Source organism: Arachis hypogaea, chromosome 19 (genome assembly GCF_003086295.3).
Source record: "Arachis hypogaea cultivar Tifrunner chromosome 19, arahy.Tifrunner.gnm2.J5K5, whole genome shotgun sequence".
NCBI classification, from domain to species: domain Eukaryota; kingdom Viridiplantae; phylum Streptophyta; class Magnoliopsida; order Fabales; family Fabaceae; genus Arachis; species Arachis hypogaea.
In genome coordinates, this window is record NC_092054.1 from 15,885,569 (window position 1) to 15,897,691 (window position 12,123).

A 12,123-nucleotide genomic window follows, 5' to 3' on the forward strand; every position below is an offset into this window, starting at 1 on the left:
AAACCCTAAAACATTCTTGTGAGATCTGCAGCGCCGTTCTGTGTTCTCACATCCATCGCCATATCTTTCATGTAAGTTGTGAGGTTCGTACTGTCCCATTCTACCTTTTTCTTTCTTTCTCTTCGACTCTTACTCTTTCTTAGTCCGTTGATATATATATATATATATATATATATATATATATATATATATATATATATATATATATATATATGTGGCTGTGTATGATGAATATTTCTGCTGTTGTTAAAAAAATAAAAAGTGAAGTCATAACTTATAACTATAAAAGTCAAAGAACTTGCTCATCCTTGTACTAGTAGCCTTTAAGCATTTGATACTATATAAGTTATCAATTAGAATATGAAATTTAGCGTTAGTTTTGTATTTTTTTTAGTAAATTTGACAGCGTTAATGATAATTTTTGGGATTTAATTGATTTATCCAATAAAGTCATGCCTTTTTATTCATGTATAATACGGCGAGAGCTCGTTTCCTGTAGTGTTTTTGTTCTATTAAGTCCGACGTTGATGACAGGTTAAATTGTTCTTTTTTTTAGAAATTGTCTAATTGGATTTGTCTTTTAATTTGGTGCATTGATTAGGTTGCGGAAGCTTTTTCATGATGGAAATAGTTGGCAGTAATTGATCATCCAACAACTGTGATTTCTTTGATTAAAGGTGAGAACTTTTATTTTTAAATATTTCATATCTTGTTTGAAAAATGTGTTATTTAGTTATTATGTATTTTGAAAAAGGTGACAGATTTTAAATATTTCATATTTTACTGAGACAGATTTTGAACCAACCCCTATGCTACAGATTGAAGGGACTACAGAAACGTAAGAAATAGTATTAGGTGTATATTTGTTTAGAGTTTGGGTGTATATTTGCTAACAGTTTGGGTGTATATTGTTCATGATTAGTTTTTTTTACGCCATGATTAATTTTTTGTAACTGTGCAGCACTCCTGAAACTCCCAAACAACTTCAAGAGACCACACCCACGATTCCCCCAGCTCCAACTAAAATGTAAGTTCATCAGACTAAAATCAATCTTTGCTTATCATCTGTATATTCTTATTCTTATTCTTATTCTTATACATGATGACGCAGTCATCCAGCCGCAGAAGACGCTGCTGCCCTGTTGATGATGGCACAGACAGCAACCTATGTTCCTAAAACAGATCCAGGGGTGCCATCATTCAGCCTTGGATTGACTGATTCAAGCCAGGAGGGGGCGTCAACGCAGGAGACAAAAAGGGCAAAATCTCTTGAAACTGCAAATTTGCTAGAATAATTGGACGATTTGGTCCAAAAAATAGCAAGCAGTGCGGCGAAGGGAAAAAACAAAAGTCCACAAATTCAGAGGGAGACTGGGGGAGAAAGTTCTGCGAAGTTTGAAACTCCTGGGGCAATAAATTAGATTACGGATGATATGAAACAAAAGTGCTACATCTGGGGGACGAGACTGAAGGAAGACACAGATGGCAATACTAACGAGTATGAGGAGATGTGCACTCTCATTGCCCAAGATGAATACATTTTGATGAGTATGCACCTTGCATCCCTCCAGGCAAAAAGTGATATAGAATCTCAGGTAATATTAGAATAACATTAATGTTTTTACACCAAAGTCAACTGCAATGTTTATTAATGTAAAATTGATTTCGGCATATATTTCTAGATTGTATCTGCCATCTGCCTCATCCTCAACCAGAAAAATGAAAAGAGGTTTCAAGAACAAATATACTGTCTCCTCCCCGATATTGTGGTAAGTGTTACTTCTACGAACTTTGGGTGCATTTTTTGTATTGAATTGGGTGTATTTTTTACGTTCGATTGGGTGTAAGTTGTGTATTTTCAGTATTTCATTTCTTGTTTCGCAATTCTTGCAGAGCATGGCACTTTTGGATCACCCAAATTGGGAATTCATATCACCGAAAACGAATAAGGAATTCAGAGTGGAAGGCTAACCGAGTTTTATTCCCTTCATAGATAGAAAAAAATTAACTTCACATCCATATGTAAGTTTTTGTTTGCTAAATTTGTTAGTACGCTTATTTACTTATATGCCAAATAAAATAACGCACTGTTGAAATGTGGCAATCCTTCAGATTTTTGCACCTGTTTGCCACTCGGGGCATTGGTGGTTATGGCTGATAAATACAACGAAGCGGAAATGTCATATACTTGACCCGCTACACAAAAAAGCTCCAAGCGAAGAGAGAAAGTAGATTAATAAATTCATTGTAAGTTGCCTCTGTCTTCTTTACTTTAATAGATAAGTCTATTTCGTTAGTTGTGTTGGGTGTATGTTGTCCATTCAGTTGGGTGTATCTTGTGCATTCATTCGGGTGTATTACTGATTTGTTTTGGTATTTAAGGGATATGTATTTTCAAGATTGAGAGCATATGCCGGCGGGGAACCTCTGGAGAAAGACGAGAAGGAGAAGGAAATTAAAGCATCATATGTTACAATATCAGGCCAAAAAACAAGGTATAAATTTGTGACTCTGAACATTAAACTTTCCTAAATGAGATTTGTAATCTATTTTCTTCGTTTTCAGCTATTACTGCGCTATCTACGTTATGAAGTGGCTTGAGTTAATTGAGCCGGAAAACATTAAAAAGGAGAAGTATAAATGGGATAATTGGAAACAGGTAACTGTCTTTAGAACTATATAACTCTGTATTACTTTACTGAATTAATATTGCTGTTTAAACAGAATATACTTTTTAATTGTAGGAGGAGGTGGACCACTATAGAGTGGAGTATGCTTCCCGGATACTATTCAGTGAGATGAATAAACAGAGAGATCGGGCAATTAGAGAGAGTAGTGCTATAAGGCTGTCGAAGCCATCCTCTGTATTATTGAGTCCGTTTTGTCAGATAAATTCTGCTGATATAGAAACTGCGTAATCCAACTGCTGGGTAGTTTGTAAATTGAACAAATGATGTAAATATTTGCCATTTATCAACAACTTCTATTGCATGTATATTTTTTTCCATAGTTAAACTATCTGTGCTGTTAAACTGTCTGTGTTGTATTCAAAAGCTGTATTACAGGTGGTAAAATATGAAGGAAAAAATCAAGACATATATAAACGCAAATTGTAAACTGTTACACCCAACGCAGGCCTAATAATACACCCAAGATTGCATAAAATATACACCCAAACTATCTGTGCTGTATTTAAAATGTATGAATTACATGTACTAAAATATGAAGAAAAACATCAAATCAAATATACACCCATAACCTGCGAATTTTTACAGCTTTTGTTCTATATGTATCTATATATATATCTATATGTAAATTGTCAATGAACAAAAATACACCCAAAAGAACAGTTCTTTTACACCCATATTCTCTAAAACTATACACCCAAAGAGTTATCCCCTGCTCCTAGTACCCTGAACTGATAATTCATAACGTGTGCTTGATATTGGCTGGAATTTGAATGCACCGCTGATGCAGCATCAAACAGGTTTATCTGAATATAACACTCACACATTAGCTAAACTATTAACGAGAAAAATAAACTCAATCGCCACAAATTTAAAGAACATTACTTTTACCTCGCTTAAAACTCTCGTCTTCTTCTTCTTTGTGGCATTTGTGATCTGTTTGTCCAACTTTGAACCTAGCCTATTTTTTGGACGTCCTCTTGTTCGAATCCTTGGCGTGCTTTGAAGCTCGTTAACGGATTCCAAGTTGGCGTTTTCGTGGGATAAAGAAGATGTCCCCTTCCTTTTGGCTTTTAAAGATTCCATCTCGGCAATGACGTTATCGTACGCACGGTGCAGAATTGCAGTCAGCTCCTCCGATTCGGATGCAAATTCGCAAATATTTTGCGAACGAAAAACCAATTGGTCGAACCTCTTGCTTCTTGGCTCCATCAGTGGCTCGTCGTGGCTGCTCTTGATGTGTGTATGTCGCCTCTTTACCTTCTTGCTCCATCGTTCCAGTATATATCTAGGGGACACTTGGCTTACTTGTTCGAAGCTTAACACGCTTAGTGCGTGACGGCACAGTATCCCTCTCGACTCGAATAATAAGCATTGGCATTTTACTTTGGCTGCAACTGAGTCGTAAGTAACCACGAACTTGTTGAATATTGAGCTGGAAACTTGTTCTCCGACTTCATATACTGAATAGCCTAGAGCGGAATTCTTTAATCTGGTGATGCAATTCGCCTTTCCTCTGAGTTGCGCTTGGACTTCCCTAAACTTTGCATGAGTGTACGCATCTTGAAACTGAGCTTCAATGGAGGATTTGGTTGCACACGGTATGACCGTATGAAAATCTGCAGCATCTGATTCTCTCTCTGCTTGCTCCCTGCTTCTGAGGCAATTATCGTATTGTTTGACGAACTGAATAAACGAGCTGTTCTGGGTGATATACTTGTTAAAAAATGAATGCATACTCTCGCTCCTTTGTGTGCTTCTCATCCCTGCCCAGAAGTGGTGATCCAGATAGATAGGAACCCATATGTGACGGTGTTCGTACAGATCTGCATAATACACCCAAACATAGACTATAAATACACCCGAGGGGACATGCAATATACACCTCTGCTGCAGATTTTAAAAAGACATTACCTGAAAGCCACTTGTTGTCCGCAAGACCAAAATTCAGCAGAAAATCATTCCAATTCCTATCGAATGAGTCTTTGCTGTGAGAGTTCCAAATAACTTGGCTCATTTCTTGTTCGATATCAGCATGTCCCTTGTACCCGTTTAATTTGCTTGGAATCTTCTTCATGATGTGCCAAATACACCAACGATGAACTGTTGTTGGCATACAGGCCTCTAAAGCCCTTTTCATTGATGCACACTGATCGGTGAGAAACCCTTTCGGAGCGTTTCCTCCCATGCAACGAAGCCAGCATTGAAATAACCATTTGAATGATTCAATTTCTTCGTTCTTCATCAAAGAGCATCCGAGAAGTGTTGACTGACCGTGGTGATTCACCCCGACAAAAGAACCACAGACCAAATTATACCTGAAACAAATTACCATAGTCCAGAATGCAAAATCATTAGGTACACCCCAACAAATGCTTCGTATACACCCAATGAAACAGCCAATATACACCTCTGCTGCGGATTCGTAAAAATAAATTAATTTAGCATCATAAACAGGGGCAGTTTGTTACCTGTTTGTATTATAGGTGGTGTCGAATGAAATGACGTCTCCGAAATACTCAAAGGCAGCTCTGCTTCTTGCATCGGCCCAAAAAGCCAGCTTAATCGATTGATCCTCCTCGAGTTCGAGCTCAAAAAAGAAATTCGGATTCTTCTCTTTCATTCTTAACAAATATTTCCCGAATTCCTTTGCATCTTCTTGTTCAGAAACATTCCGCACTTCCCTGGTAATGTAATTCCTCACGTCCTTTTCGATAAAATTTAACTCGCGGTGGCCCCCGGCAGCCGCAACAAATGATTGGTAGGTTTTGCTTGGTCTGATACCGGCCTCCTCGTTATTCTCTATCGTACGATGAATGGACATGCTTAGTTCCCTGTGCTGTTTGAGCATCTCTGCTTTACTTGGACAACAGGAGTGTGAATGATCCAGCACAACCTTTGAAATGATCCAAGCACCGACATCCTTCAATGTGTGTATATAAATTCTTGCTGGACAGTTTAAACCGGCTATCGGATTGGTCTTCTCGGTCGGAGATATTTTAGATTTCCATTTTCCCTCTCTGCTACATGTAATCAGTTGATTCTTAATCTCGTTTCCCTTCCTATTTGTGCACCGAACTCTTGTAGAGAAACCTGCAGCCTTGGCGTAGTTCCTGTAAAATTTTTCAGCATCTTCAAGGGTGGTAAAGGTCATTCCAACCTTCGGAACAAGCTCGTCATCAACAACTGAGAGAGGCTGCACAATACACCGTGTCAGAACTGTGAATACACCCATAGATATGATTCAAATACACCCAATCATGTCTAATATGATACACCCAAACCGCAACAACTCAACTACAGAATGACCTTTAAAGCCATAAACTGTAAATACACAGGCTGCAGAATACACCATGTCAACAACTAAAAACACACCCAATCATGTCTGATATAATACACATGAACAACAACAACTCAATTAAAATAACAAAAAACCAGTAAAGTGTAAATACACCCACACTTCTAGCAAAAATACACCCAAAAAAGACCTGATCTACACCCGAGCGTCTGCTACAAATTCCAGATAATTAATCACAACTAATACATTGAATCGACAGATTCATGTTAACGTGTTAGTTTCACAGTCAATGTTCAGTAATTTTTCAACTACACAATGCTATACAAATTACTGAAAGAAAATTCATACTAATCCTATGTAAATCAAACCTCAGGAACTTCGTTAGATTCAAATTCATAATCCACTTCGCCTGGATTCAGCTGACAATCTGAGGTTGAATGATCCATTATCTTCAAAACGAGTTCAAACTTTGATTTCAGAAAACAACAAATCAAAATAGAAAACGAAGCTCGAGTTGCAGAGAGAGAAAAAGGTAACGTAAACGAAGAACATACCAGTGAGAAAAGGAGAGGAAAATAACGATGGAGAAGAAGGAGGAAAGACGCGCGAGATGAAGAACAACTAAATCTCAAAATAACGAAAACGAAGAAGGAAACAAATATTTTAAATTTGGTAGTTAGATATACGCGGGATCTTATATAGCGCGTGTAATCAACGTATGTGGAGCAGCGCGCATTTTGGTTTTATTGTTTAATGAACTTGTAAAGCATACAAGCCCTAATGGCTTGTATGCAGAGCTTTTCCGTATATAAATAAGGGTACACCAATAGGTAGAAGATCACCTATCTCAAACACTAATCTTTTCCCTTCTCTTTCTACAAAAATATTCTGTGTCCAAACACAAGAGTCAATCTAATATTCTATTGTAGCCAATATCTTATTACAAATAATTCCGACGACCTCGAGAGGAAAGGAGGCATTTACTTATTACTTACAGAGATGGTGCGATTTGATTATTTTTTTTACCGATCTCAGTCTTATGAGAAAGACACATTATTTTATTTGTAAAAAAAATGGAAAAAATCGACGCTTGTTGAAGGTGAAGTTTACAAATAAAAAAATTCCTTATGTCGTGTATCCCTGATTAATGCAGCCTCATATGCTTCAATTATAAATTTTTAGTATTAAGCGAAAATATCACGTACGGTTCTGGAGCTGAGATTCTTTGAACTGAATGACGACCGTAACGGATGTCGGCGCAATCTGAAGGAAATTATGCAGATGCTTTATAGAATTATTATGAGGCTAAAATTGATCCCTATGATCGAAGTTATATACTTTATTTATAACATAGGCCTTATTCACATAAGTAACGGAGAACATACCAAAGCTTTAGAATATTATTTTCGGGCACTCGAACGAAATCCGTTTTTACCCCCAAGCTTTTAGTAATATGGTCGTGATCTGTCATTACGTGCGACTATCTCCACTATAGAAAAAAAGGCTTTGTACATATATATTGTTCAAAACTACGATTTTATTGGCGGTAGCAAACAAAAAAACTTCAATAAAGACCGAACTATAAGATGACGGATCAGAGTTTATTCTAAAATATTTTCTTTATTTTTAATTATAGGTTGCAACGGTTGAATCACTTGTTTAGACAAGATTATCATCAGTTTTTGAATTGATGAATCTTGCTCTCATTTATCTAATTGCTCATTTTGATTTTGAGAGGTTTATTTAAAGCCAGCAGAATTTTGATCGTTATGAAGTAGACATCGACCTAAGTTGGCTCCTTATATTTCTATTTATAACAAATACGTTATGCTTGCTTTTCTTTGTAACATTAATATTTGTCTATGAATCATTTTTAATGGTTTTTTTAAATTGTTGTTGTGCTAATATTTTTCTAGTAATATTGTTTTCTGTAAAGGTTTGTAAGAATGCCTAGGAAACCACGGTACAGCATTATACAGAAATCTCCGAAAGATGTTGGAATTAATGCCAAAACTGAGGAGACTATGGTAAGTGTTCGTGGTTATCATTTCATTACGTAATCTTATGTTAAAATTATGTAGCCTTCAATTGTATCATTCAGCCATGTTGTAAATTTTTTATTGAAAATTATTAATTTATAAATTCAATTAATATTCAATATTAATGCTTTTTGTTCAATATAATTCTAAATGATTTCATAAAGGTTGGATCCATGACTAGAGGAGCTCAGATATCACATGAGCAACTATGTGATAGAGCTTCTCCATTTTCGTCCTCAGCTAATAGAGCTCCGACATCTCGTATCAATGAACCGTTTTGTCCACCGCGCAACGATAAAAAGTTTGCGCCGTCAAGTACAGTTAATGACCCTCAAACTCCCACAGAACGCACAGAGACTCGGCATTGCGATGAAGTGGTTGATCATCAATTAGAGGATGAGGATTACGACCCGGAGGCGGATGAAGTGCTGTCGTTTGATGACCACATTGATGACTTATTTGCTGTCCAGGAAGCTGAAGGTCAGAACAATGACGATAAACGCAAAGAATGTTACTATCATTGGTATACTTTTTTTTCTTCCTAATTTTTTAAATAGTTATTTTGAAAGTCCTTTACTTCTATTTTTCTTTTGTGCAATGATTAGCTAGTAATTTTTTTTCATGCACTTTTTAGAGGACGGCGTGTGTAAAGGGTCTAAGCTGAGCGTGAAGGAGGCTATAGCACTTCCTCCAATACAAATATAATACTCCCATTTAATAGAGATATACAAGAATTGGTCAGGCAGCTGGTTTATTCAGTGGTTTTGTAGGGAGTTTGGGTGTTGACTATTTCCAGTTTTTCATATGTGAAGAGACCTGGAAGCACGTGAACAAAGTTAAGAAAGAACATGCATACTACATGATTAAGGTACATCTTTTAGCTTAACATTTTAAGCAATTTTAGTATTCAATTTTTTTTTTTTGCGTAAGAGTTTTTGCATAGGTAAATTATATGACTGGTTAAATTTTCAAATTTTGTTTTCTACATGTTTATTTCAGTACTTCTATCTTATACGTAATTGCGACTCTTTTTATTGGATTTGAGTGTTAAACTTTTTTCAATTTAAAGTAGCCTATAATGGTTGTGGATATTCTTCAAATTACCAATCTTATGCTTGTTAGTTGGTTTTTGGTTAATGACAATGGTAACTGATTGCAGTGAGTCTTTCATTATGAGGATGATGTCGGAGGAAAAATAAAGCGCGAAATTATGTAAAGAATAGGAAAGAACTGGAAAGATACAAGACACAATTTGTATCATAAGTGTTACAAAGAATAGAAAAAAATGAATGAAAACGGTTCCTTGAATATTGCCAGAAGGAAGAAACAAAGGTAAGTCTTGGTAATTTTTATTATTTCCACAAAAAACATAATGTGTATACATACCCCTTATATTTTATATTCAACATTCAATTCTCATTTATATTTGTTCTGTTATTTATTCATAGAAAAAGTGAAAACAAAACACTATAAATTGGGGCAAGCAATTTAACACACATACTGAGAACTCCAAAACATTGGCAAGAAAAAAAGACAAAGTAATAAGTAATTATTTGCATTGAGATTTTGATTAATCTTCCTGAATATGGTGTTGTTATTTACATAATTGTGTTGATATCAATGATATAAAAAAGAACAAGGAAGGTCCGTTAGTAGAGGAGAGTTTATCATCACTCGTAGGAAAAAATGGCTCGTATATCCATTCCGATGCGCGTGTTGTTAGTGTAAGTAATGTCTGAAAATTTTAAACTTAGATTATTGTATATATCGTGCTAATTTTAAATCACGCCTTTCCAATTTCTTGTATACTTGCAGGAAGTAATTGCGAATGTTGAGAGGTAGGATGAATTCTCTAAGCACCTTTCACAAAATGATTCGCTAGCACAAGTTCTTGGAAAAGAGTACCCTGGACGAGTTCGTGCCTTAGGTGCTGGACCATGTTCCACCCAAGTATTTGGTAACGCTGTTGGACAATTGTCGGGTTCTAGTGAGCCAAATCAAGAGTATGAGAGGAGGATTGCAGAATTGACTACTAAGATAGAAGAAAAACAGGCAAAGAGACAGTCGATAGAGAAGGTTTTGGGATATATAATCCAATAGCAAAGAGGCAATTTGCCCACTGACGTTGCTGTAGCGCTGGATTATTTGGGCAGTCATCGACCTCGTTGCACGCAAGGCCATCTTTATTTGGCAAGCATGACTCGCAACAAAAATAATGACTTTCAATCAATGTTATTAGACACTATTGAATTTAAGTTGGTTTAGTGCTTTATGTTTATTTTTTTTAAATTATGAAATTTTTCTTTATATTGAATCATGTATTTATGACAATCTCTTTATGCATATATATAATTTGGTTTGAATTCTTATTTGTTTTAAACATACTGTTTTAAAAGAGGCAAAATAAAAAAAAGCTAAAATTATAATGGAAATTTTGAATTTGGTGGCGGTTTCGAACTGCCGCAATATAAGCATATTGTATGCTTCCCAGCATTTAGCGGCGCTTTTCAGCCGTCGCAAAACGAATGCCGTTATAAATTCCCTGCCATTAAGCGGTCATTTGTAACTGCCGTGACACCATTTTTATTATGCGACAGTTATTCTAGCAGTTAGCTAAAACTGCCGCTAACTGTGCGACCTATTTTCCAGCATTTGGATTAACCGCCACAAAATGCTAATTGTGTTGTAGTGAAACCTCAACAAATTGGACCATTCAACATTTAAAAGGAGTTTGGTAGTTGAAATTATTGTTGATTTTAGCCTTTATGTTAGGATTATGCCATTGAATTTACATGTTATAGAAAATACTAAAACCTCGTTTTGTTTATGATTTTGTAAGATAATAATTGTGTAAAATTTGCTACATATATTATGTTTTGAAATGTAATGTTAGTTTTGGTGGGAAATTTTTTTTTAAAATAGTTAATATTTGATATTTAAATATTTGTATATATATAAACTATTATTTATAAAGGAATAATTTATCTCATTAAAAAAAATCTAATGCTGTTGAAATCGTAATTGTTTTCTGTTATCTTTTTGTAATGGTTTGCAAAATATTGATGTCATCTATTGTCGCTAATAGCAGCGGTTATAAACCGTTGTGAAAAACCGTGAGTTTCTAACGGTGGTTAGCTAAAATTATCAGCGCTGCTTTGCCGATGCTTTATGTAGTCACATTTGTAGAATCGCTATAGATGGCAACTATTGGGATTTGAAACAACCTTCCAAAAAAACTACCTTCAATTTCTGTCTTCTCTGAGTGATATAATTAGTGACAAACCCAAAAATCTTAGTTATGAAAGTAAAAAGATACTAAAATAAATTTTATTAAACTAACATGGTTATATTTATATTTTGAAACTAAAATTATATATAAGTATCCAAAAAATCTAGATCTATAGTATATTAATTTAAAGTAATAAAAAATTAATTGAAATAGTTTCTTCTCTTTATTTTAAATAATTAAATATTATATTTTATATATGTTTTTTAAATTTAATTTTGATATATTGTGAATTTAAAGAATATTAATTAATAGATAAATAACATTGTGTCTTATCTTAAACAATTTTTCAAAAAAAAAATTAATAATTTCACTTATATTTGGAAAATTAAGTTTCAACTTAATAATTAATTACTTGGTTAGTTTTAAAAAATATATTATCAATATTTATTAATGTTAAATTTGTTTATGTATTTATTTATAATTTTGACATTTAAAATAAGATAAATATTATTTCATGTTAAATTTAATAATATAAAATTTCTTTTAACATAAATTTTAATGTGGCAAAGATAATATAAGAAAGTAACATATATTTATCTATATGTACTTGTTAATTTGTTTCCAAATTTTTAGTGGCGGAAGTATCCTCTCTTTCTCGCCAACGAGCTATAGCTCAAAACGGCATAGTCTCTCTATATTCATTTAAAGGTCGCGAGTTCGAGTCTCTTTATCTTTTTGGTAAAAAAAAAAAAAGTATCCCGTCTTTCTCACATAGATCCGTCTTAGGATATGATTGCTATTCATTTTTTTCCATGTCGACGAACAATAATTGGCAAATAAGACAAAAAAAATCGGTTTGCCAATTGTTTT

The 12,123-nt window shown here is 34.6% G+C and overlaps 1 protein-coding gene across 4 annotated transcripts; it reads left to right on the forward strand.

The window, feature by feature from the left end:
* LOC112779721 (uncharacterized) lies at positions 1-2,995 on the forward strand. Of its 4 annotated transcripts, none has more exons than XM_072227978.1 (11): positions 1-71; positions 602-677; positions 793-838; positions 962-1,027; positions 1,112-1,595; positions 1,683-1,769; positions 1,894-2,022; positions 2,113-2,247; positions 2,383-2,495; positions 2,566-2,659; positions 2,745-2,995. In XM_072227978.1, the coding sequence occupies exons 5-7, from the start codon at positions 1,434-1,436 to the stop codon at positions 1,969-1,971; spliced, it is 327 nt and encodes a 108-aa protein (XP_072084079.1). In that variant the 5' UTR covers positions 1-71; positions 602-677; positions 793-838; positions 962-1,027; positions 1,112-1,433; the 3' UTR covers positions 1,972-2,022; positions 2,113-2,247; positions 2,383-2,495; positions 2,566-2,659; positions 2,745-2,995. The 4 variants fall into 4 exon arrangements, with proteins under 4 accessions (XP_072084079.1, XP_072084078.1, XP_072084080.1 ...); XM_072227977.1 differs by having other exon boundaries at positions 3-83; XM_072227979.1 differs by lacking the exon at positions 793-838 and having other exon boundaries at positions 3-83.
* Positions 2,996-12,123: the final 9,128 nt, after the last annotated feature.